This window comes from Paroedura picta, chromosome 3 (assembly GCF_049243985.1).
Source record: "Paroedura picta isolate Pp20150507F chromosome 3, Ppicta_v3.0, whole genome shotgun sequence".
Classification (NCBI taxonomy): domain Eukaryota; kingdom Metazoa; phylum Chordata; class Lepidosauria; order Squamata; family Gekkonidae; genus Paroedura; species Paroedura picta.
Genome location: NC_135371.1, coordinates 97,015,875 through 97,043,553, shown reverse-complemented (window position 1 = coordinate 97,043,553; position 27,679 = coordinate 97,015,875). Strand labels below are relative to the sequence as shown.

General features: G+C 40.5%; 1 protein-coding gene across 1 annotated transcript in view; it reads left to right on the top strand.

Moving 5' to 3' along the window:
- The window catches only part of NR3C1 (nuclear receptor subfamily 3 group C member 1), an 88,320-nt gene extending 61,561 nt beyond the window's left edge, over nucleotides 1–26,759 (top strand). Inside the window, exons 7-9 of the mRNA XM_077326947.1 lie at nucleotides 17,432–17,562; nucleotides 19,011–19,168; nucleotides 20,357–26,759. Of these exons, the coding sequence (XP_077183062.1) occupies nucleotides 17,432–17,562; nucleotides 19,011–19,168; nucleotides 20,357–20,509 (442 nt within the window). The 3' untranslated portion in view covers nucleotides 20,510–26,759. The remainder of the gene's footprint in view (nucleotides 1–17,431; nucleotides 17,563–19,010; nucleotides 19,169–20,356) is intronic.
- Nucleotides 26,760–27,679: the final 920 nt, after the last annotated feature.

The following is a 27,679-nucleotide window of genomic DNA, read 5'->3' as shown; positions in this document are numbered from 1 at the left end:
TAACAGGCAAGTTTGGCCTTGGAGTACAAAATGAAGCAGGGCACAGGCTGGTAGAATTTTGTCAAGAGAATACAATGGTCATAGCAAACTCTATTTTCCAACAACCCAAGAGACGACTCTACACATGGACATCACCAGATGGTCAACACAGAAATCAGATTGACTATGCTCTGCAGCCAAAGATGGAGAAGTTCTATACAGTCAGTAAAAACAAGACCAGGAGCTGATTGTGGTTCAGATCATCAGCTTCTTGTTGCAAAATTTAGACTTAAATTGAAGAAAGTAGGGAAGAGCACTAGGCCACTCAGGTATGAACTAAATCATATCCCCGACGAATATACAGTAGAGGTGACAAACAGATTGAAGAAATTAGATCTGATAGACAGAGTGCCTGAAGAACTATGGACGGAGGTTCGCAACATTGTACAAGAGGTAGCAACTAAAACCATCCCAAAGAAAAAGAAATTCAAGAAATCAAAATGGCTGTCTGAGGAAGCTTTACAAATAGCTAAGGAGAGAAGGGAAGTGAAAGGCAAGGGAGAAAGAGAAAGATACACCGAATTGAATACAGAATTCCAGAGAAAAGCTAGAAGAGATAAGAATGCCTTCATAAATGAACAGTGCAAACAAATAGAAGAAAACAATAGAATAGGGAGGACCAGAGATCTTTTCAAGAAAATTGGAGATATGAAGAGAACGTTTCATGCAAAGATGGGTATGATAAGGGACCAAAATGGTAGGGACCTCACAGAAGCAGAAGAGATTTTTAAAAGTGGCACAATTATACAGAAGAACTATACAAGAGCTAGCTTAACATCCCTGATAACCACAATGGGGTAGTTACTGACCTGGAGCCAGACATCCTGGAATGTGAAGTCAAATGGGCCTTAGGAAGTCTGAGCAACAATAAAGCTAGTGGTGGTGACAGCATTCCAGTTGAACTATTCAAAATCTTAAAAGACGATGCAGTAAAAGTGCTATACTCAATATGCCAGCAAATCTGGAAAACTCAACAATGGCCACAAGATTGGAAAAGGTCAGTTTACATTCCAATCCCAAAGAAGAGCAATGTCAAAGAATGTTCAAACTACCGCACCATTGCACTCATTTGTCAAGCTAGCAAAGTTATGCTCAAAATTTTACAAGCTAGGCTCCAGCAATACGTGGACCGAGAACTTTCAGAAGTACAGGCAGGATTTCAAAGAGGCATACAAACTAGAGATCAAATTGCCAACATATGCTGGATAATGGAGAAAGCTAGGGAGTTCCAGAAGAACATCTACTTCTGCTTCATTGACTATGCTAAAGCCTTTGATTGTGTGGAGTACAACAAATTGTGGCAAGTTCTTAAAGAGATGGGAATACCAGAACATCTTATTTGTCTCTTGAGAAACTTATATGAAGGTCAAGAAGCAACAGTGAGAACTGAACATGGAATCACTGATTGGTTCAAAATTGAGAAAGGAGTTCGGCAAGGCTGTATACTGTCGCCTTGCCTATTTAACTTGTATGCGGAGCACATCACAAGAAAGGCGGGATTAGAGGAGTCACAAATTGGGATCAAGATTGCAGGGAGAAATATCAACAACCTCAGATATGCAGATGATGCCACTCTAATGGCAGAAAGTGAAGAGGAACTAAAGAGCCTGTTGATGCGGGTGAAGGAGGAGAGTGCAAAAGTTGGCTTGAAACTCAACATCAAGAAAACGAAGATCATGGCATCTGGCCCTCTCAATTCCTGGCAAATAGATGGGGAAGAAATGGAGATAGTGACAGATTTTATTTTCTGCGCTCCAAGATCACTGCAGATGGGGACTGCAGCAAAGAAATTAAAAGACGCTTGCTCCTGGGGAGGAAAGCTATGGCAAATCTAGACAGCATCCTAAAAAGCAGAGACATCACCCTGCCAACAAAAGTGCGTTTAGTCAAGGCTATGGTATTTCCAGTTGCAATGTATGGCTGCGAAAGTTGGACCATAAGGAAGGCGGAGCGTCAAAGAATTGAGGCTTTTGAACTCTGGTGCTGGAGAAGACTCTTGCGAGTCCCTTGGACTGCAAGGCGAACAAACCGGTCAATCCTAGAAGAGATCAGCCCTGCTTGCTTCTTAGAAGGCCAGATCCTGAAGATGAAGCTCAAATACTTCGGCCACCTCATGAGAAGGAAGGACTCCCTGGAGAACAGCCTAATGCTGGGAGCGATCGAGGGCAAAAGAAGAAGGGGACAACAGAGAATGAGGTGGCTGGATGGAGTCACTGAAGCAGTAGGTGCAAACTTCAATGGACTCCGGGGAATGGTAGAGGACAGGAATGCCTGGAGGATCATTGTCCATGGGGTTGCGATGGGTCGGACATGACTTCACACCTAACAACAACAACAATATCTGAATGCGCAACCCTAGTCTGTGTCCCACCAGGGTTATTGATCTGTGTGCTATCAGAATGCAAGTGTAGATCTCATCAGTTTGTGATTGCTAATTAACCTGAAAGAAACTTCTAGCATTCTGATCCCAGTCTCGAGCCCTCCCCCACTGTTTAGGGCTAAGCAGTTATTCTTTTCTGAGTCAGTTGAAATACCCTGACCTCATTGTTAAGATTTATTTGTTAATATTTGTTAATTAATTATTCCTTCAAGCAGAATGTAAGCAGAATTACACCTGCCTAAGTTTATTGAAGTCAATGTTTAGAAACACATAACGCTTCCTAGACTTACACTGTCAAATCTCTACAGTCAGTATAAAAGACTGGAAGGGAGGATCCACTTGCCCTGAGATTAGCCAGTACTCCACCCTTAGCTGTGAAAGAGTGTTTTTTGGCGGGGAGGGGGAGGGTTTTTGTGCTACATTTGGCTTTTATACTCACTTTACCATGTTTTATTCATTTTAAATTATTTCAGCTCTCAGGATAACAGCCAATAATACCTGTCCAATATCAGTTCCCTTGTATATAGCATGTTTATTTATACAAACCGATATTGTAGCCTGACCTTATTTTTTTACATCTTTGAATCCTTTTGTCATAATAAGTTAAGAGGATTAAATGTCCCTGTCACTCCTGAATAAGCTGCTTCCTTCAGATGCCCTCTGCATCATGTGTTCTGCATAATACATGATGATAAGTCTAGTACTGCTGGGTAGCTGATATTGTAGCACAGAATCTAATAACACTAGTAGAAATGCTGTGGATTTGAATGATAGAACAGTTGGAAAATTCTTTGAAACAATAATTAAACATCAAGTATGTCTTAACAATGTATGACATATATTTTAATCTTGTGTGAAAGTTGTTTGCTTCCTATGTTCTGGGCTGATAGACTTAATACTAAAAAAACAAGTTAAATTATAATATTTCTAACAGTGATCAATGTTTTCAACAGCAACAAAATATTGTGAGGATGTGGGTTGTTCTTATCTTTTATTTGAGAGACTTGCTGGATGTAATCGTAAAATAACTAGAAGTTGGATACCCCTGTCAGTTTGTGTCAGATTCCAGTTTGAACTAAGAGGAGAGATGAGAATAATTTATTAAAATGCTTATTTTATCAGAGCTAAAATTTGAGCTCTTAGTAAGAGGGAACATGTTGTCAGAAATACTGCATCTATACATCCTCATGAAGTTGGCTCATCCTTTCTCATCCATCTGATCCTAACTTGTTTGTCTTGTAAGTATAGCAGTAAGATGAAGCAGCTCCCTTGAGGTTTATTTTCTCCCCCTCCCCCTTTCAGTGCATTTTGGGCATTGGGGTGCACAGAATAATAAATGACAGGCATTTGAGGAAATGCAATTCCTGGTCTGCACTGGGATGGAGGAGAGGAGGTATCTGGTACTTTCTGGGAACAGCAATTATCATTTGAAGAAGAGGAGGATATGCTGTTAAGCTCAGATATTCCTTTTCTCATAACCCCGGGAGGTAGAAAATGGATCTCTGAGAGGGAAGGATGTGCATGCCCACTCTTCAGTTCTTTTCCTGACTGTTCCGTGAGACCATGGATTTTCAGTGAGCTCTTTTTCTCTGCAGAGCTGTCAGTTTGCTGGCCTGTTATCTTTTTCCCCCCTCATGTGCCACCTTGTCTCTTGCCTTTGTCTGTGTCAAATTTGTGAGTTATTAAAAATTCAAAATAGACACCTTCAAAATCATTGCAGACAGTCTCCAACTGGGAGATTTGATATCTGTAGATTGGATGGAAGCATACCTGCATATACCAGTCTCTCTGCCTCTTCACCAAAACACAGAAGATCCCTTCAGTTTGTCTTTGGGAAGAAACAGTTTGCTGTTCAGGGCCATGCCCTGAATCACGCTTATCACCGTTCTTGTGGCAGGACTCTGGACAAGGGGTATTCATTTCCATCCTCGACCTCCTCATGGGCAGCACATTCTGGAATAGCCAGACCATTATTGCTTGCCTCTCAAGTGATTCTGCATCTGGATGCCATTATTGATTTTTATACTACAGGAAGCTGTCAGTACCCCTTAAAGAAAGCCAATAAAAGTATGGACACTGTTCAAAATAAAAATAGTGAATCTGATGTTCCTAGCCACACTATTTGGTTTGAGCAGTCAATACTGTCTCATGAGCACTGGCTCACTCCAGGTGCCTACAAGAGTTCTTAGTTCCTTATCAACAAGTTATAACCGTCAAAAAAAGTTTTTAAATTATTGGTGGATCAGCAACTGAAGCACGATCTCAATTGGTGGGACATCACATCACATCTATTAGGCAAGTCCATACAACAGCTGAATTACCATGGGCACAAGCTTTATGGGCTGGAGAACCCATTGTCCACTGGGTCATGTTTAAGGCACTTGGTCTACATCTGAGGCAACCCCTAATATCAGTTTTTGGAACTCAGAGCCATTCACCATACCATCACAGCTTTCATCTTCTAAACACGTGTACACAGAGTGATAGCTTGATAGCCTAGGCCCATATAAATCAGCAGAGGAGGACATCAAGTCAAGAAACCTATAACAAGAAGCAGCAGTTCTCTCTACTCGGCCAGAACAGCATGTCATGCCCCTTGGAGAACAGCATCTCATGCCCACCAGACATCGGCAAATTTGCAGTGTCCAGACCAGCTGAGTCAGTCACAGCCAGCTAGGCCCAAGGAAGTGGTCGGTTTGCAAGGACTTAGTCTGAAGTTGTCGCAATTGTTCTGTCACCCTTGGGCCTTGTATGTACTTGATTGCCTCCTGGGACAATACCAAGGTGACATTCTTTTCTCATTATCAAGGTGACCTGACAGAGCAAACAGATGCCATGACAACTCCATGAGTGGAAAGACTTCTGGACGCCTTTCCCCAATTCAACTGTTATCCAGAGCGATAAGCAAACTCAAACAGGAGGAGACAACGTGTATATGCACAGCTCCTTATTGGCTTTGGAGACTGTAGTTAATGAACCTAATAAATCTCTCAGTTCAACCTCTTTGGACTCTCCTGGTCCGCTACAGTGTGTAATTTAGATCTGGCCTGGTTTTGTCTGACTGCATGGAGATGGAGCAATGGAAGGATTTTCAGATCAAGTTACACATACTTTGCTGGCCAGTCATAAAGTGTTTGCATCCTGGATTTACAGCTGTATCTTGAAAGGACAATGTAAGAGGTTGTAGAAGGAGAACCATCAAATGGGCGCCATTAGTCTTTCCCAGTTAATTGCTTCTTTTTTCAAAATGGACTGCTGCAGCGATTCAAAGCAAATACCCTTGGAGTATAGCTATCTGCAGTAACTTCTGTGTATGTTTTCTCTCTGGTAAGAAATCTCTTGGTGAAATGTTTTTGCAAGGAAACAGCATTTGTTCATTCCCTAATCTACTGCTTCCTGCCCTGAAGTCTGAACATAGTCCTTCAGGCACTGATTTGGTCTCCCATTTGAACCATTTCAGGATGATTCATTTAAATACCTTATTCTTAACATCTTAACTGTTGTAGCAGTGATGTCAGTAGAGCTTGTGTCCAAGTGGAGAGTCCTTTCCATCATCGAGTTATGTGTCTTCCACAAAGATCTGGTGGCTCTTCATCTCATCCAATCATTTATGCCCAAAGTGATCTCACCCTTTCACAGATCTCCCTTCTTTCTGCTTCTCAAAGAAAAGAACTGGAGAACTCTGGATTTGAACAGTGTGTTATGTATCTACATAACATAAATGGTACCCACCAGAATACCACCCTATAATTAGAGGCAAGATGTTCAAGGTAATGCTTTGTATGGTAGCTAAAGGAATGTGTTGCCATAGCATAGGCATCTCAAGGTCTACAGCCTCCTCAAGGGATTTCTGCTCAATCAACAGGAGGTAACTAAATACTTCCACAGTTTTCAGCTCTAGTGCTTCTGTAAAGGAGCAGTGTGGCTTGTTTCCAACTTTGGTAGACAGTGTAAAATGGATTTTGTTGACATGACTGAAGATGGGGGAAATATTCAGAAGTTGCTCTAATCTGGCCTAGTTAGCAGACAGATAGTGCCCCTCATTTCATAGTTGAATTTGTAATATCCAAGCATAGCAGAATGTCTTACCTCATCTTTCTGAAATGAGAACAAAACATTGGAGTTTACCACAAAGTTTCCTTCTATTTGAGAAAGAGGACATCCTGAACCCATCTACGCTTGTCTTCTCAAAGGGGCCTTCAGTCTGCTAAGACTTCTTTTATTCTTCTGTTATCATGTTCTTAGTTGTGATCAAACACAGGGCCTGCAAAAGGGAGCTCCTCTACCAGGCATTTGCCTGAGACCGACAACAGGTCCCACCTCAGACATCCTCTCCATGGCCTGAACCAGTCTGGCCTCTATAAGGGTCTTAGTTAAGTTCCGTTCCTGTTATATTGTTTAAGATCACTGAAATTGTGTTATTTAGAATATTGTTGTTGTATTTGTTTATGTTATACTAGATATTAAGCCCGCTGTGGGCAAAATACAGCGGGCCCTAGCATGATGGGTGGGTGGAGGGATGGGACGAAGGAAGGAGGAAAAGGAGAGAGACAGAAAGACAGAAAGAATGGGAGGAAGACAGAGACATAAGAAGAGGGAGAGAAACAGAAAGAGGCAGATGGAAGAGAGGGAGGAAGGGAGAAAGGGAAAAACAAAGGGAATGCTGGGAGGAAGGGAAGGAGAAAGGGAATGCTGGGAGGAAGGGAGGAACAGAGTAAGGTAGGTGGGCTTGGGACCTTCTGCTGGGCCCAGGGGCAGTCACGGCTGCCCCAGGGCCTGGCAGAAGGCTCGGGATGGGGGTGGCGGGCTCCGCGGCCTACTGCCGGGCCCAGGAGCAGGCTCGGCTGCCCCAGGGCCTGGCAGAAGTCTCGAGGCGGGGGCGGTGGGCTCCGCGGCCTACTGCCGGGCCTAGGAGCAGGCTCGGCTGCCCCAGGGCCTGGCAGAAGACTCGGGACGGGGGCGGTGGGCTCCGCGGCCTACTGCCGGGCCTAGGAGCAGGCTCAGCTGCTCCAGGGCATGGCAGAAGGCTCGGGACTTCGGGAGTGGGCTTTGTGGCCTTCTGGCGGGCCCAAGGGCAGGCAAGCCTGCCCCAGGGCCCGGCAGAAGGCTCCCTGGGCAAGGGGAAGCCGGCCGGAGGACTTACCGCTGGGGAAGGCTTCTTCCTCTGAGCGGCAACTCCCCGGCTGGCCCAGGCGAGGCTGGGCCAAACAGTCAATGTGGGGCCACGCTTTGCACGGCTCCCCATTGGCTGCTTGGCCCTCGAGTGACACTCGGAGGGCCCAATCAGGAGCCGCTTTGCGGCTCCTGATTGGGCCCTCCGAGTTTTTATCCCGGACAGGACCCGCCCTAACTCCTCCCCACTTGCCCTTACTCCTTTATTCCTCCCGCTCCTCTGGAGCGGGGGGAGGTTTAAAGATATTAATTTGTTCCATGTAACCCCCATGTTGTATGTAAATCGCCCTGAGCCATATGGAAGGGCGGTATAGAAATCAAATCTTAACCATAGGGCCATGTAGGTAGCCCTGTCTGGGCCAGGACACCACACTATCCGGGTGGTGTCCAGGTCAGTGGGCCACTCCAGATGCACCCAGCAAAGCTGGGCACATCCGGATTGGGCCAGCCTTTGGAGCACCCGCTTCCAGGAGCCGGCCGCGCCACCCGCACCATTATTGCAGCCCTCCAGTCAGGAGGCCACGTGCCCGGGTAAGCCGCAGCCTCGCCGGAAGGGGGAGGGGGCCGGGATGGCTTCCCCGCAGCCCGCAGAGCACACCCAGTGCCTCGTGGAGGTGGGGTGTGCTCTGTGGGCTGCAGGGAAGCAGCCGTGGGGGGAGGGCTTTCAAAGCCTATTTTTACGAACAGGCTTTGAAGCTAGTAAATAAATAAATAAATTCCTTTCTCCCCTATATTTGTATTCCTGGTTTGTGGTTACACTTAAGAGTTCTGTTTTTCTTCCTGAGTGGACAAACACTGTACAATTATTGGACAGTTGAGCATGCTTCTAAACTGAATAGCAGGTGGTTATTCCCTTCTCTTCAGTGATAGAATCAGAAGTCTATTTTATGCCTCCAGGGATCATGGGAGATGGACTACCCAAGCATAGGAGGAGGTCTTCCTCTTCCTGAAAATGGCGAAATTGTGTAGTGAAATCATCACCAAATTGTTAACATATGGCATTGTGGGAAATAAAATTCCTAGATGCACTGCAGGGGAAAGAGTGTGAAAAAAGAAGGAAGAAGAAGGCTTTTGTGCCAATTTTCATTATCCAAGGGTATCTCAAAGCAACTTACAATTACCTTCTCTTCTTGTCCTTTCAAAAGACACCCTGTGAAGTAGGTGATGCCTGAGAGAGCGCTGAGAGAACTGACTGATCCAAGATCACTTAGCCGGCTGCATGTGGAGGAGTAGAAGATGCTGCAAGCATTTTCACTCCTCGTATGTTTTGTATTATTTTCTTAATGCTCCATATCAGCTACAAAGCTAAATGGGGGAGTGGACTTGTTCTTTGGCTTGGATTTACTGCTTAATGCAGAAAATAATTCAGGAGCTGTAAACCTCAACTTGCTTTGAAGGTAGGCTTTCTGAGTTGCTGAGGGCATGAGTTTCATTTGACAGCTCTAAATTTGATTGTAACATCAAGATGAATGTAAGATGGGTTAGGTTTGTAAAAAAAACTAGATGATTAGTTAGTACCTTCATTCACATTTACTGATTCTGGGCCAGTTTAGCATTATTTGTATTACATGCCTTTACATCCCTACATCCCTTTATTTCTGGCCATCAAAAAACTGCTTGTGCAACTGTTTCATAGACTTCCAGAGTAGCACACTCATCCATCTCTATCCCAAAATTCTTGAAATTAAAAAGATGAACAATGACTTTATTAGTGTCCATTATTTGTAACCATAACTGTATACCAATTGTTTTGTTACATACTGTTCCTTTAGCTTTAAACAGAGAAGACAAAAGAAAAAATATCCTCCTTCTCTCTTGATTAGTATGTGGAGGTCTCAGCCTTTAGACAAGCTGGTTGTGCAATGACAACAACTGACAGGGATGTACATGCATTGGCAAACTGTGGTGCAGTGATGGCTTCTACATGCATAGAAAGCGTATCCCAAGAGATGCTGTGGCTGAGTGAGTGCCTGTAGAGTATGTATATCCTTGCAAATTGATATATGCCAACCCTTAACAGGAAGCTGGGAGAGAGGTGAAAAGGACTTGGTAGGTCAGCTCTTGGAACATTTCCTGGGTCCTGCTGTCATGCATTGCCAGATCTGGGTATCTTTGGACTTCGGTCTATTTGGTTCTTTGCTGGACCAAGGGAGCCTTAAACTGATGGGCCCCTGCATTTCTTTGCCTACATGTGCAAGAATTAGATCATGGCCAAAGTGAGGAAGTGGGAATAAGTGAACAATGAAGGCAGTTATTTCATACTGTTGTAACACAACAGCTGGTTGAAGCCACAAGAACTCAGGATGGCTGCTCAGCAGCTGTTGTATTGGAAGGAAGGAAGAATATACCTCTTAAATTAATTAGCTAGCACCCCATCTGACCTCTTCTCCCCCCCCCCCGCCCCCCCAAATCCCCAGTATATAAAAACAAGAAGTTAAAACTTGGACACTGACAGGCAGAAATAACCCCATTCCCCAAGCAATTTATGTACTTGCCATAGGTTTTTCATATATGTATCTCCAAATAATGACAAGATGTCTTCATCTAAGACTTATGAATTAATTACTTCATGAAAATGAAGAATTTATATTCTGCACCCCAATTGATTAATTGATTAATTGGAGTGGCATAGTTAGATAAGATTATTTGCTGAGTGTAGTTTTATAGAATTTTTTATAGAATTCCCCCATTGACTTGTAACAAAACATTTTGTAAAAGGGAAGCAAAATGTAAACAGGAAATGGTTGTTAGCCCACTGCATGCAATAGTTTTCAGTGGTAATCAAGCACATTTATTTCATCTTTTTCTTTGTAACAGCAGTCTTATCAAGGGATAAGTAATGAGTTCATTAAACAAATACATGTACTATTTATTTTATCTGCTCTCTACTAGTAATTTCAGTTGTTGAAGCCTTAACTATGCCACTTTAAAGTGTTTTTATATATTTACAAAATTAAAACGTTCATGATAAAATCACATTTAAAACCCATTTTAAAGTGGTACTTGGTGCTGTAAAACTGAAATTCTGTACCAAGAAGAACTGAATACTGCTGTCTTCATAAACCAATACATCTCAGATAATTGTACAATTAAGCTAGAAACCATTGTGTTATGGTGCTCAGAAATTTGGATTGGAGAGATTGGTTCTGATAGCCATTCAGTCTTTACATTCACTGGGATAATTTGTTCCTGTCTTTGAGTATTTATTGTTTTGCTATACTTTAAGATGTGTGTACATTATGATTTTATAATTTTACTGATCAGTGTTTATTTATATAGTTCATTGAATAGTAGGTATGGCAGGGAGTAAAGATGTTTGAACAAAATATAGATTATTGGGGAATATAAAGTACTGTCATACCACCATGGCATTTCATTCAGTGCTGAGATAGCTGTATTTAAATAGCAAGGTTCAGAATAGCACAAGTGAATTCACAGGGCATATAACACAGGGAGGAAATGGGAATTGTAATTGCAGTGTAGTTATACTGAAATTATAATGTAATTACAATGCAAATTTGCTTTAGCACCATATCATTGTTAATTATGTAATTTACTGGAAGGTAAGGTTATATGAAGGTATGTTACACTGAATATGCATGTTTATTTTATAACTATTCTCAGTTGTATTGTACACATTCATGCCATAATTAGAAATAAATCATATTGCCAATACGCTGTTAAATGTATCTAATATATGCTAAATATTACATTGTCCTGGCAAATTCATAAGCATTCCGTTTCAATCCTAGTGTTTATTGCTGTGTAACTTCAATCCTCCTGAATCTTTGTCCTGCCAAAGTACCATCTTTAATACAAAAGCAGAACGCAACACTACTACAAAATCATCTATGTTAGGAGCTGTAACATGCCATAAAATACATTGAGTACAGATGTGTAACATCCCCCAAACTGCACTATACATGGTTAATATAAGACAATGGACTCCCCAGTGTTCCTATTTAAAAAATCTGTGCTGCAATTGTAGATAATGGCAGCTAAAATATAAAAGTTCAAAAGATGGAATTCCAGATAAAAGTCCGTTTCAATTACTCTTCTACAGTTTGCCTTGCCATTATCTTCTTCAAATGAAGTAATTCAAGCATAATAATCTTCCACAACCAATAATGACACCATAGGCACAAAGCTGTGAGAAATCAGCATTATACAAACAAAATATATTTTACTTAATGGAATTCAAGCCTAGAACATACAATGGGAAAAATCCTCTGAAGAATCCATTGTCTTATATTAACCATGTATAGTGCAGTTTGGGGAATGTTTCACGTCTCTGCTCAATGTATTTTGTGGCATGTCACAGCTCCTAACATAAATTATTTTGTATTTGCCTATGCAGTATTGCATTCTGCTTTTGTATTTGATATTTTCACACTGTGTGCCTTTCTTGTTGCTTGGCAAAGGAAACCTTGAGCATGTTCATTCAGAAGTAAGTTTCACTGAGCTCTGACCTGGATATCACAAACTACACAGATCTTGACAGATCTTAATAGCCAAGCAGGATCAGCCCTCGTTAGTACTTGGATGGGAGACTACCAGGGAAGTCTAGGGTTGCTACACAGAGGCAGGCAGTGACAAACCCCTTCTAATAGTCTCTTGTCCTTAAAAGGGTTAGGGGCTGCAACTTGACGACGACAACAAAGGGGGTTTCACTAAGCTGTATGGCGTTTACCCCTCGAGTAAGTGTGTTTAGAATGTAGTGCTGTAAAAGAAGTCGACTTAGAAGTAACTTATTTTTTCTTTGTGACTTACTGTCAGAAAAGTGTTCTTGGAATGACAGATTCAGTTCATGATAATCGCCACCCAAGTCTTTGCTTATTTCAGCAAAATAGATGTTTAAAAAGTGTGCTCTTGGCAAAATTAACTGACAGTATTTAATTCTGAAGGAATATGGTACCTTTCCTAAACTTTGGAATAGATCTGTAGAAGTAAAACAGTTTCCTTTTAGTGGTGTGTTGATAAAGTTCATAAGTGGGTTATTGGATTCTGTTGAATGATATTTATCTGTTTTTTATCTTAAGTCTGCTTATTTTTTCATTTAAAGTTTTTGTTGTTGTTACAAACCCACCTTTTAAAATTATCTTGCTGTGCTCTCTGGCAACCAAGCTATTCTGCACCAAATTCTCCTTTCATATTTACATTAGAATTAATACTTTTGCCCTGTGAAAAACATGTATACAGCATGACCTTATGCAAGTTTACTCAGAAGTAAGTCTCACTATATCCAATAGGGGTTATTTCCAGCTAAGCATATACTGAAAACAACAGCTTTGTCACAAACACTGGCAAATGACATTGGGAAAGCCACATCCATTTGTTGCAGTAAAAACAACCAAGAGCCTTAAGCCATCTTGAAATCTTCCGCTTGTTTATTCAGGAGTACGTAGCTTGTAGACCATAACACATTTCCAAAGTGGTAGAGAGCTGTGTGTGTATTCCCAGGTACAGATAAACATTTTTAACAAACAGGCAAATTATCAAACAGTGTGATTCCTCGGTATGCAAAGCATCCTGAATACAGCATGCAGTAAATGAATGCAGCATCCATCTAGCAGCTACTGGCTACTTATTGATTTGATTTGATTTGTATCCCACCCCTCACAGAGCCTTGGGGAGGCTGACAAAACAAATATTTACAGTAAACCTAAAAGAAGAATAAAATTGGTAAAACATAAGTAAAGGTAAAGGTGCAAACACCGAGTCATGTCTGACCCTTGGGGTGACGCCCTCCAGCGTTTTAATACGGGGTGGTTTGTCAGTGCCTTCCCCAGTCATTGCCGTTTACCCCCCAGCAGGCTGGGTACTCATTTTACCGACCTCAGAAGGATGGAAGGCTGAGTCGACTGCTGGGATTGAACTCCCAACCTCATGGGCAGAGCTTTCAGACAACATTTCTGCTGCCTTACCACTCTGCGCCACAAGAGGCTCATTGGTAAAACATAGAATAGGATAAATTATCAATGCAGCTCCTCCATAAAAACAACAGTCAGCCATTGGTCCCAGTATGGGCGAACCGGGTGACTCGGGAAAGATGAAAAATTCTTACCCCAGAAATAGAGGGGGCAATTCACACTATTACATCTGTACATATGAGCAAATACAGACATAGTGCATGCATGTAAGGGGAGGCCCAGTAATTACTGCTATATGCAGTAGGTGCACACTGGTCTCAACCAAAGGCTTGATAGAAGAGCTCCATTTTACAGGCCCTGCAAAACTGCTGGAATTCAGGCCGGGCTCTGATCTTACTTAGCAGCTTGTTCTAGCAAGCCAGGGCCAAGCGCACCTCTTTGGGGCCGAGTTCCACCAGCCTGTTTGCGTTAGCCAAGCATAATGCTCATCCGGGGGCATACTCAGGCAGTTCCTTAGATAAGTCTGGACTCAGACTTATGTTAAATAGTAGCTTGGTGGTAAAAAAGAACATCATATTTCCAAAACCAGAAGATTAAATTTAGTTTTTTTAAAAAGGTATATAAATATTTATCTTACTTTATTTACAATGTACAACCTACCTGTCTCATTGAGACTGAAAACAGTTTACAGAATGTAAAATAAATAGTTTGATCAAATGCCCGGTAATAAATGATGTAGTAGGACTCAGGCGACAGTAGGAAACTAAATAAGCAAAAAGCAGTCCCCAACCTTGTTCAGCCTGTGGGCACCTTTGGAATTCTGGCACAGCATTGTGGGTTCAGCCACAAAATGGGGAGCCATACAATAGCTGCCACAAGAGATAGGAACTAGCCACAAAATGCCTGCCACAAGTTACTTTCTGTCACACAGTGAGGATCCTTGTGCTATGGTAGCGGCAGTTGCGAAAGCTTTACATTAAAAAAAAAATCTGCCAGTTAAATCTCCAGTGGCCAATCAGAAGGTTTTCTGAGCAAAATCCCCACTTGGCCTCACTGATTGTCTAAAAGCACTTGATAAGTCTCAGGAAAGGTGTTGGCTGATTTCATAGTGCCATGGGTAGTGCATTGAGTGACCTTAATCTAAAGCATGTCAAAGCCATAATGTAGAAAGTCAGTGTGTGAAGATATCAGACCATGCAGTAAAAGAAATGTGAATAACTACAGTCCTATATTCCCTATAAAAGCAAAATTCTGAGCTTTTATAATAAAGTTCTAATTCCTTTATTAAAATGCTGTCCTGAACATTTCAGTTTTCTACATCTTACTAGAATTTTGCTTTAAAGTAACTTCTCTGTACCATATTAAAAATCTGGATTTGTTTACACATAAAGCTAGTTAACACTAATGCAGTTCTGGTATGTGCTGGAAAAGGTGTGCAAGGTTTGCATGGAGATTTTAGAAGTATTCAGCATCTTATTCAGAGGATTTTATGTTTCCTCCAGTTGAGTGGAAGGAGGGTCATCTGCAAGGTTTTGCTGGGTGGCTTTCTACTGGTGAATATGATTTTTAAAATTTATTTTCTGTAGCAATTTTGTAAATAGATTTAGATCTTTTCAGTTTATATCAGAAAAAAGTGTCCATGTTGGTCATGTTAGTGATAAACAGGCCAGTATGAATAATATATTGTTTAAAATAGCATAAATTGTCTGAGTCCATCTTTATGGTAAAGAAGTAGACTAGACTGATGTTCTACCTTGCATCTCTGGGGAATTTATTTATTTGGGGATTTATTATTATTATTATTATTATTATTATTATTATTATTATTATTATTATTATTATTATTATTATTATTTAATTTTTAGACCGCCCTTCTCCCAATAGGTCTCAGGGCGGTTTACAACATTATCTACCCTGTCTTTACCAGGCAATCCTGTTTTTATTATTATTATTATTATTATTATTATTATTATTATTATTATTATTTAGATTTATTTCCCGCCACTCCCCGTAGGCTCGTGGCGGGTCACAATAGTCTTATCCCCATTAAAATACCCATTAAAACAGTGGTCCCCAACCTTTTTATCACCGGGGAACCGGTCAACACTTGACAATTTTACTGAGGCCCGGGGGGGGGGGGTGTAGTCTTTTGTGGAGGGACGTCATCGCCACTGCCTGAGCCCCTGCTCCACTTGCTTTTCCGCTGGTGCCCCTGACTTCCCAATATCTGCTGGTGGCCACTGCCAGCAGCAGCTGCGCAGTGCCTTGCCGAGGGGGAGCCCCAGCCATGGTGGCTGCTGGAGAGCACCAAAGGTGAGCCGGCAGCAGAGTGGCAAGGCAGCCCCCGAGGCAGCAGCCAGGGAGGAGGACAAGGAGGATCTGCGGCCCGGTACCAACTTATTAACCGACCAGTACCGGTCCCCGGACCGGGGGTTGGGGACCACTGCATTAAAAGACTTTAAAAACAATCCCAACATGGCGGAAGATCTCATTATTCCTATCCCCTGCTATCAGAGCGGCAGGGAGGGTGGGGAGGAGATCTAACTTACTAGGTCCGGGGCAGGGGGGGGGAATTCTGGCACTCATTCGCTGACTCCGGCCTCAACCAAAAACCTGGTGGAAGAGCTCTGTCTTGCAGGCCCTGCGGAAAGCTAGTAAATCCTGCAGGGCCCGCAGCTCACCCGGGAGCTCATTCCACCAGGTAGGGGCCAGGACCAAAAAGGCCCTGGCCCTGGTCGAGGCCAGACGTGCTTCTCTAGGGCCAGGAACGATCAGGAGATTCTCCCCCGCTGAGCAATGTAAAAAAAAAAATCCACTTTTGTAATGAGACAAATGAAAAACAAAGTTTTATCAAAAATGTGTTATGAAAATGTTTATTCAAGGTTGTCTGCGGTATTAGATAATAACTTCTATGGGTGCTGGAATATACAATATTTTGAAGATTTTTTTGTTTGTTTACATGTAACATATTTTTGGTAACAATATAGTTCAGTGTTTTGTTAAAAAATACAAGTTTCTATCTTAATATACTGGTAGTATTATTTGTTTTCTACCTTTAGTTCGCCCACCTCCGACCAACTTTTCAGATGACAAGAATAGATGTGCTCTAGTATCATAGGGTACAACAGTTTGCCAGGGATATACTTGCATTTGTATTACAGAAAATGAAGTCATTTATACATTTAAATTCCATAAATATGTCCAATGGTTCAATTTTGTATACTAACTGAGGTTAAGGTTAAGATGGAAATAAGTATTTGCATATATTTGGGTTTTCCCCAGAATTTCAATTTCTTTCAGAAAAATTGACAAAACCCAGGTTTTCCCTCATGACTTCAGAATATTTGAGAAATGTTGTATCTCTTCTTATGAAAAGACACAGGGTTGATTGAAATTTGGGGGCACTGCTTTGCAGTCGGGGAGATCTCAAGTGGTGATGCTGGACAGTTCTCAATCCAAACCCTGAAGGTGCAACTAGGCATTGTTTATTTGTTTAAGCTTAATAGTATCTTGGCTGCAATTCTGTGTACATACATTGAGTGTAAGTCTCTACTGAAATAACTACTAAGTAAGCAGGCTTTTTTGATTGCATGAACACTCCTATGTTACAAAATGCATGGGAGTATGCTTCCTGATAAATCCTTGCTCCTAAAAAACTGGCATCCCCTAAGGTAGGGGAAAGGTAGTATATTAATTAAATGCTTATTTATCTTTCTCTCTATTGCGAATCCAAAGTGGCTTACAAAAGTGCAATTTTAAACAGGATAAAAAATTATAGTAAACTGCATATTGAGATGGTCCTGGATCCTACAAATTTTGAGTCACAAGATATGCTAAACTTGGATCCATAGAGCTGGCAGAGATGTTCCCAATATTTCTCTCTCTGCTGGTTCTTATCTTTGACCATTCTACCTAGAAAAATATTGGCCTTGGTACTGGTATTGATGAGTATGAACTCTTGCTTTTTCAGGCAGAGAATGAATTTGCCCTGCATGTATGAACAATGCAAACGTTTGCTGATGGTAACTAATGAGTTAGCACGGCTTCAGGTTTCATATGAAGAATATCTCTGTATGAAAACTTTGCTGCTTCTCTCTACAGGTAGGTGAATGTCTAATCTTCCTTTGAAAATGAAAGTAGTTGGCATTTATATGGCATCACAGAGGTTATTTTCCAGGAGGATGAAATCGTTAGTTTAGATCCACTGGAAGTTTCCATTGACAGAAGAGGTTTCTGTCAGTGAAATGCAGCTTTCTTCACCCTCCCACTGCAGCCCTACATGCCTCATTCCAGTACTGCTTCTGAGGAACCCTAGGAACAAGATAAGGGGGAGTAGGAGGTCTGCCTCAGGAAGGGAGATTAATTGAAAATCTTCCTCTGGATCTAACCTGTTAAACCTCATTTGAATCTCTCAGATTCAGCCTTGCTAGTTTCCAGTACACAAAGATTCCTGCTTACCCTGTACCTCAGGGATTCCCAACCAGGGGTCCGTGGATCCTTGAGGGTCCATGGTAACTCTGAAGGGGGTCTGCAGCCTTTCCCCTTGCCCAAAAGCTAAGAACAGCCACCAAGCAGGAGTAAATTCTCTCATGGTTTCTGTGCCTGGGAGAGCCTACACGCCTATTCCCAGCTTAAACCGCTTCCTCCTCCCCTCGATCCTCCTTGAATCTTAAGACGGGTGGTGACATGTCACTTCCGGGGGATGTGGCAGGGTGGTTTGGCAGCTAACATTACTTCCAGAGTTCCTTAAAGCAGTGGTCCCCAACCCCCGGTCTGGGGACCGGTAGCGGTCCGTAGATCAGTCGGTAGCGGGCAGCGGCTCCTCCTCGTCCTCCTCCCCGGCTGCTGCCTCAGGGGCTGCCCTGCCACTCTGCTGCCAGCTCACCTTTGGTGCTCTCCACTGGCCGCCATGGCTGGCGCTCCCCCTCAGTGTGGCACTGCGCAGCTGCTGCTGGCAGCACCCCCAAGTGGGTGGTAGGAAGTCAGGGGCTCTAGCGGGAAAGCAAGTGGAGCAGGGGCTCAGGCGGTGGTGGCGACATCCCTCAGCAAAAGACTACCGCCCCTCCGGGCCTCAGTAAAATTGTCAAGCATTGACCGGTCCCCGGAGATAAAAAGGTTGGGGACCACTGCCTTAAAGCCTGAAAAATTATTTCAGAGGTCTCCTCCATTATCAGAAGGTTGAAAAAGGCTGCTATGCCTCATTCATGATCAGCCTCTCATCCTAGGACACTATCTCCTCCATTGTATGAATGAAGGCATGTACATTTGTCAATACTAAATGTTCCTCTGAGGTTGAATACTAGCTGACCTCCTCCATGCTCATGTAATGTAATGATGCAAAGTGCTATAAAATTGTGATTTAGAAATATTCTGTCGTCATAAAATGGAAGTATCATCCCTTCACTTTAAATAAAATGAAGCATTCTTTTTTATTCAGTGTCCATTCTTTTCCCTGTTTCTGCAGCATTAAATTCCTGATGGAAGTGATTTTATGGAAATAAATACTTGACCAAAGGAAGTATTCTAAATACTGTGTCTTGATATTTCAGTTCCTAAGGAGGGCCTGAAGAGCCAAGCCCTGTTTGAAGAAATCCGTATGACTTACATCAAAGAGCTGGGGAAAGCCATTGTGAAGAGAGAAGGGAACTCTAGTCAGAACTGGCAGCGTTTTTATCAACTGACAAAGCTTTTGGACTCCATGCATGATGTGAGTTTTATGGCATGTAGACTGACTTCCATTAATTCTGTATGCACAACACTTGACTGGCAACTGGTATCGTGAGGAAAAGTCCATCACCTAGCCTGAGTGGTGTTGACCTTCCTAAACCAAAGTGCTGCAACAGAGAGGGCAATGAAGGCAGGAGCGACAGGATAACTTTCTGGCACTTGGTGTCTTCGAAGATTACAAATGCAAATAGTCTCCCACCTGCAGTATTTTGTAGAGGTTAACGCTTGATTCAACCAGAGTAGATACTTTGCATTGAGATGTACAGTCAGGAGAAGAAGAAAAAAAACAGTGCCCCTGCTATGCAGTATTCTACTGTCAGATCAAAGGAAAGGCTGAACAAGGCCACATATGTTTTTCCTTTTATAGTCTATCCTTTATATGCCAGGAAGTGGCATCATTTATTTCACTTGGGTATGTATGTAATCACAGGCCAGAATCCAAAGAGGCCTGCGTGTAAGCAGATGGGGAGGACAGTCAGTTGTTTTCCTTTCTAGTTGTAATCCCTTGCGCAGTTTCAGATGGTATTCTGGGTTCTAAATTGTCTTTACTGCAAACTGTGCTTTGGTTTAATTGTGGCAAAGGCAACGGCAAATCATGTGGTTTTCTGCTATATGAATTGAATCTTGAGATCTAGAGTCCCATACTCCCTGCTTCCTTTCCCTTACGTGCACAGACAATTTGAGATTGTCATGTTGCAGAAAACCATAATGTTTTGTTTCCTCCAAACTAATGAATTATTTATGCTTTCCCTGCAAACCAGGATTTCTATCTGGGAATAAACTCTTGTTTATAATTCTGGTTGGCACTGACCATTGTTTGCCAGTTTGAGCACAGTGCTAAGGTATGGTTTCTCATGAAGCTAGGGATGAATTGGTTGTGCAGGAGGGGAAGGTAAAGAAGGGAAGAGAACAAGTCCACAGGTTCTTTCCCCACCCTCTTTCCATAATGGAAGGCAATGGTTTCCTGTTATATTTGAACCAAACTAATGTTTGTTTTCCATTTAATTTATATTGCCATATGTCACTATTTGGTGTTTATATGCACCACTACAGACACAGAAATTTTGATGATTTAGTCTTGTGATTTAAACTATTTCACAAGACAACATCAGTGTTTGTTTTTGTCTATTGGAAACTTGGCTTCATCCTTCTCTCTTATAATTTGCAGGTGGTTGAGAATCTTCTAAGCTTTTGCTTCCAAACGTTTTTGGATAAATCCATGAGTGTTGAGTTTCCAGAAATGTTGGCAGAAATCATCAGCAATCAGTTACCAAAATATTCAAATGGAAATATCAAAAAACTGTTGTTTCATCAGAAATGACTGCCTTAATACAGAAAAATTGCCTTAAGAAAAAAAGTCATTATAGCTTCTTTTTTTATAAACTAAAAGACTTGTTAATTTTGTCCTTGCAACTATATTGGGTGTTCTTGTTTTGTTTTTGTAATTATGCACTACATGTGGTTTACAGAGGGCCAAGACCTAGGTTTCAGAAGCAGCCCCTTCTAACTAAATGATTACAGGAAGAAGAAAAGGAAGGAAAAATGGATTTAAGTTTTTTCATCCATGTGCTACACCACCATATTGGCAGTAAAGGATGCACCAAAAACAGCGGTGTCAAGCTCAGAATCTACATTGTTGACATTCTGCTAGGAATTTCTGCAAGTTGGCTGGATAAAATGTTTTAGATTTCTGTTTTAGTATAGTTTTTTGTATAGTTAAGGTAGCATTGTTTGATTTGTGCATGTTCATGAAGAAAGTTTACAACTGTATATCGGAAAAGGGAAGTTGTGCCTTTTATAGCTATTATTGTCTGGTTTTAGCAATTTCCTTTAACTTTATATACAGTGAAAGCTTGCTCATTTTTTCTTACATAATTATGTAAAACTTCAAGATGCCTATTGTACAGCTGTTTTTTAAGGTGGGGCAGCTCATAGTTTAATGACCTCTAGATATTAATCTTTGAATACACTCATGTGAATATAGGTTGACTTTTCTAACTTGATCAAGACTTTCATAGTGACCCTTCTATATAAATCAATTTGGCCAATAAATTCAGCCTTCTTTAAGGGGGGTGGGAGTAGGGATTGAAGTGTATTCCAAATCAAATCTGAAATGCATACTTTTGATATTTGTCAAACATGTTCTGTGAGCTACTAGAAAACTAGCTCTGTCTTTAACAGATGTGTAAACTTTTTTAAAGAAAACAACCTAGATATTTCCATTTAATGCGATAGCCATAATTGTAAGAATCTTGGGCTAGATTGTCAGCAAAAAGATCCGTCTTGACTGCCCATCAGGAAACTTTCAGGAAAATATGCATAATTTTTAAAAGGTTTACTTCTATGTGGAGAAATTAACTTTTTCCATACTCAATTTATTGCCATATGCGTGTGTACTTACGTATGTATTGGTGCATATTATATATATATATACGCGCGTGCGCGTGTGTGTACAGTGGCCACAATCCAGAACAGCTATAGTTAGCAAAATAAAACTGATATGCACAACCAGTGGCATGTCTAATGTTCTCCTTAGACACAATTTAAAAGCCACAAAACCTGTGCTTTTTTAAAATTAGGAGATCAATATTAGTGACAAATCATTTTTTCACAAAGTGCAAAATTGTGCATTTACCTCTATGGGGTGCTTAGAATTGCTTGATTCTACCGAGTAAAGAGCAGAGCTCTGCTGCCACACTTTTGAGACGTCTTTCCTCTACATAAGGATATGATCAGCACTGATAGATCTGATCATCTGTTTGAAAGGAGGCAGAACTGACTTAGACCTGTTAGTGGTATTCATCTGTGGCATGATGTATGCACAGATCAGGAATTTCTGGAGTATTGAACATCAGTGGCTTACCTCTACGGCAGCTTTTTGCACTCCCAGTAGAGCAGATCCACAAGCAGAAAGAATTTTCTTTCTGCCCATTGATCACTCACTGGATTGGGGCAGACGTGTATACTCTTGACACCATTATAAGTTGATGGTTAAGTTGCCATTGACTTTAACAGTCAGGAATCATATATATATATATGTACATATATACATACTTTCTATATAAATACATACATATATATATAAACATATAAATATCATTGACATACAAAATAGTTGTAATTATGCCCAATATTTTATGTTTATTGTAATAATAATTGTAATAATTCTTTTAAAGATTTTGTTTCAAATAAGATATGCAGAAGATAAAATAGACCAAACTACAGGGGGGAAATCCTCTTAGTTGTGGAAGATAAAAATCCCAAGTCTATGTATGGTTACAGACCTGTATTTCACCTTGTTGTCATCAACTGTTTCATCTTGTTTCCTGGAGATAAGGAAGATTCCGCTACTGATTTTGTGGTTTAAAGTAGAACTTAGTCTGTGCAGCTCTCTCCCTTCAGTATCAAACTACTAGTGTGCCATAAAACAACCGTATATGTCTTGTGAAATTTTCCTTGTCATCACTGATTTATACTTTAAACAATTTGTAAGCTGTAGTAGCCCATTCTTTGAGCACCTTAGGAATTTTCTGGGAGGAAATTAAAATACTTTGCCACTCTAAATAAAGGAGGGAATGATTTTTACTATAAGTGGCCTGAATATTTCTGTAAGAAGAAATAGCGGGGCTTAATAACCTAATAAGTGGGTTAAAAATCAAAATACTAGGACATTAAGCTATTAATATATTTTAGATATAGTTTCAAATATGTATCATTTGTTGCTATTTGAAGAAAACAATGGAAGGGCTACTACAGCTTTAATAGCAGATTATCAAATGATTGTAAAATAGGTTGTATAGTGTATGATAAGAATGGTTTTTAGATGACAGATTGCTTTATCATGACACATGATATATTTTTTCTAAGGGGTCACAAAAGTGTTGAATTTTGGTATGTCTGGAAGTATTAATCCTGGCAGCATTGTTCTGTAGTATCTCAATAGGTACTCTAATTTTATGTGTTTTCCTTGTTCTTTTCTTTTTTCAAAGTTTCATTTAAAGGAATCTCCCAGTATTCAGTGGGGGTTCCTGGGGCTGAAACCGAAATCCATTAGATCACTATCAGTAAAGACACAGGCTGAAAGTTGGACATAATAAGCGAGCCTGTGTGCTTGGTTACCCCTCACATTCCAGGACTAAACTTACATAAGCTGTACCGGTTTATTTGATCTACACTGCAAAAAAAGAAAAAAAATTAAACTAAATTAGTGTGTTCATGCAGATACTTGCTTGTTCGTGTACACAACTGGATATTTGGGGTTACTTTCACATACAGCCTCACAGAGCACAGCAAAACAGCTTGTCAAATTTGGCAATAAAATGCATACATTTACCAGCAATATGTAAATATGGAGCATAATATATTCACAGTGTACTAACTACATTTTCTATTATTCAACAGAAATATTCATGGTAAAGTAAGAATTTTACCTGGACACCTCTTCTTAATCCTCTTTTTAAAGGTTAGGGTTCTAAATGAAAATCCCCAGCAGTTTAGGCTCAATACATGGGAGTAAAATATCATGTTTATTATTCTTTATAGTCTCTCCGCAGTCCCACAACTGGCTGCTATGACTGCAGATAACCTTTTACACTTCTAGTGAGGGAGCAGGGACTCATGCCCTTTCTCTTAGGCACAGAGACCAGCCTCTCTGCACTGTCCCAAAGAGTGGAATAATTACCTTCCTGCTTACTTCTCTTCTGAGTGCTGCAAGTGCAGCATTGCTGAGAACATTTCCCTTGAGTTTTCCTCATTGCTCTTCCAGAGGAATGTCAGCTCCTTTACTAAATCTTTACAAAGTTCTTAGCACAAGGGTGAATCCCATTTGTGTAACTCACAGATGACCAGTCAAAGACAAACCAGTTAACAGGTAAGCAGTTAATGAGCTCTTAATGGTATGTATGTTTAGCAGGTAACCTAAGCTTCAGAGAGTATTTTAATAGTAGTTTGCAAACCAATTGGATGAAAGTGTTTGTTCTGCCAGTTTTTAAAGCAAATTCTAACAAGTATTGGTTTCTGGAAAGATAGACCATGGGACCCTGATCTTATTTCAAAGAAAATTAGAAAAGTTAAACTTGGGAAGTGACATACTAATCATTTTAGTCCCTGTTGCCTGAGTTTAAACTAGTGGTGTGCACGGACAAATGTATGTGTGGCTGTTTACCAATATAATGGAAGTATACCAGAATCAGTACTATGATTACATGAGAATAACTACTTTAGCAGGGGAGGAAAGGCTCTAATTCTTTTGATTTCATGTGTTTGTCCAATTTGTGGATTTCATTTTTATTTTTTTTACAAAACTGCAAATGAATTGGAAAAGAACTTTCAAGTTAAACATGCTGTTAAGGTTCAACACAAGCCATTTAAAGTATACAAGCGTCAACAAACATATTGTTTCTTGTCTGGCTAGTTGTTTTTAGTGCTAGGAGAAAAAAGCACTTTGAATAAAGCAGGGAAAATTCTGACTTCTGTCTCTTCAGTGCCTTGCCATATCATGCTTACGTGGGAATAATTGGCTAGCCCCAGATATGCATGCTGTATGTTAACTTGCACATGGGATCTAATAGGAATGGCCTTTCATAGGGTATGTTAGGGCATGCTAACAGCGAAAAAGGAATGTTACAGCTCTTGAACCAGTAAAGCAGGGGTCAGATCCTTAGGCTGTAAACCTAAGCACACTGACTGAAGTAAACTCTTATAAAATCTGTGGGACAGACATCTGAGTCAATGTGTTTAGGATTAGTGTGCCAATCTTGCCACCCAGAATAAACCAAAAATACACTCTCCTTGAAAACAGCAGCAGAAGTAAATAGTGCACACTACTGTTGGAACAAGTGCCAAGCTGTCTTTGAAACATAGCCTCCTAGCTTTACAAAATACCTGCATATTTACTACCATGAATGATAAGGTGGGAAGTGACTAAGACTTTGTCGTGCTTGTATACAAGCCGTTATTTGCAAACGTAAGAACATCAGAATGATCTGAGAGCTTGCCATATCTTCATTCTGTCCAGCATGCAGGGAGTTCAATGGGGCTTAATTTACATGGCAATGTATACTTTGCTCTTGGCCATGAGAAGAGCTTAATCTTCTGACACTTGCCAAAAGCACTTTATTTACTTCATTTTAAAATGTAAGTACATCCCAGTTATAGGGTTTTTAAAAAGTGATTAATTTGATTCTAGTTGAATGTGAAAAATTAAAATTAATTATAGGTATATAGGAGTATCCAAAAGAGGGAAGGTAACAGATCAAATTCCTGTTGACCTGATGGCTAACATGACAAGAATATTTTGAGTTGGACCTGGAGAAATACAGTACTGAAACTGCACATTTTCCTCTGAAGTATTGAATCAAAGTTGCCCTTCTGTTTTCTACTTACACTAGTGACACAGGAAAGCAAACAAAATCCAAAGATTTTTCTTCTGCTTGCATGAGCAGTAGAATGACAGCTGTGATAGAAATTGCATGCATATTAGAGAACTGCAGGAACTCTTCATGTACACTTTACAGAACAGCAGTAGTAGTGATACTCATTCTAGTTGTGGTTGTTTAGATCTTACTCCTCCAGGAGGGATGTGGGTTTTGGCTTTTTTTGTGGGGAGGGGAGGAATTGAATACCCAGCATCTTAAGTGATGTTTCAGCTTTAGATAGCAAGGGTTGTAGTAATTCTGTTTTCACTATTTTGGAAGCATGTCAACTCCTACCCATCTAATTTCAATAAAACTCAAAATACAGAAGGGGGGAGGGAAATTGAACACCCCAAAGAAAGAAAACAAATAGAAAGAAAACAAACAAATACTGGCCCCAATTTTTCTTAACATTTTAAAAATTTGTCTGTGGGATTAAGACTTTAAAAAATAAATGGGTGGCAAGACCTTGGTATGTTAGACCTTTCAAGATAAAGTGTGTAATAACTGTAAGGGACCATAGTCTCCACCCTTTCAGAACTGAGCCTCATTCACTGATCAATAGCAAAAGTAGGGAGATCAGCTCTACAAAGGTAAACACATTTTATGCTACTGCTGTTTTATAGGAACAATACTTTCAGGCAAAGAATAGAGCCTCATGTTGGAAAACATTAAAGGACCGACCTTGAGGCTTTCTTTCTGGTCAAAGGCTGTGTATGAAAATATCCTCTCCTCCCATTGTAAGAGCACGGATTCAGTAGTGTGTCAACATTCTACTTTGTATATTAAAAGATATATAATGGGGACAAATCCTATATTATGCTGGTGTATGGCATTATTAAAAAGCTTTTTCATTATTTTTCACAGTAATTTTAAACAGTGTAAAAATTAAAACAAGTGACTCCTGTTTAAAAATAAAAGTTGTAGTTTTTTATTCATGCTGAATAACTCTGTAGTAACTGTCTTTTCACCTACTCAGTGAAATGTTGGACTGTAAAATCTTGTGTGGAACTGTTAAGCATTTATTTTTCATTTTAAATTGCGCTGTTCTAGTAAATTCAAAACCACACGTCTGTACAGAAGTTGCAGTAAATGTAAGCCATTTACAGCAATGCTAAATAATGGACAGAATTAATAAAAATCTGCTTTTTCATTACATGTTCAAATATCTTTGAAGTAGTTTTGTCTCGGATAGAGCACTGAAGATTAACTTCATCCACTTACTTTTCTTGGACCCTATTGTCCTCGTACAATAATTAATGTTTGACTTCTTTTAAGTCATTATGGTCTACTACTAAGAATGCTAAAGCAGAAAGGCACAAAATTTGAGAAGAGCACTTCATGAAGCCTCCCCCATTTCCCACGGCCACTCAATTTTCATATGCGATTCTTGAATCTTCAAGTAGGCTTTGGGAGAACAGAAACAAGCTTTATTTTTTCCTGGAGTGGCTGAAAGCTGGCTGCAGTTTCTTGATACTCTTTCCTCTCCCATTGAATGGAGCTCAATCTAGAAACTGGTGAGCAGTAAATTCTGCTTGTTCCCTAAGTAGAAGGCAAATACATGACTTATTGTCTGGGAAACAGGACTTAACTATGCTTTGGAGATTTAACAATGCCATACATGTGAACAGTTAAATCTGTAAACCCCTAACCAAAAAGAAAAGGGAAAGGTTTCAAAAAATGATGAAGGGGAATGATGGTAAAAAAGGAGGTCCAATTAAAAAAAAATGAGATACTACACACAAGTTCAAATAAAACCAAAAAGCATTGACACAAGCTGCTTTACTAGTCGCAAGTGAGGAAAATGTTTTCCCTGAAATGGGTTTTAAATGTAAATGATGTTCAGGTAACTAACACTGTCAAAACCAAGGGCCATTTCGCACGGCTTCAAAATAGCACAATGGTTGCTAATTGGAAACGCTACTAATTTGCCATAACCCACGACGTCGTAGACAATCTGCAACAATCCTGAAACCGACCTGCAAAAAGCGCTTCGTTGTAGCGCTTTCAGGGGAATCCAGAAAAGTGGATTCACCCTCCGGATAGCGATACACTCCTGCAACCAAACTGCAACAGTA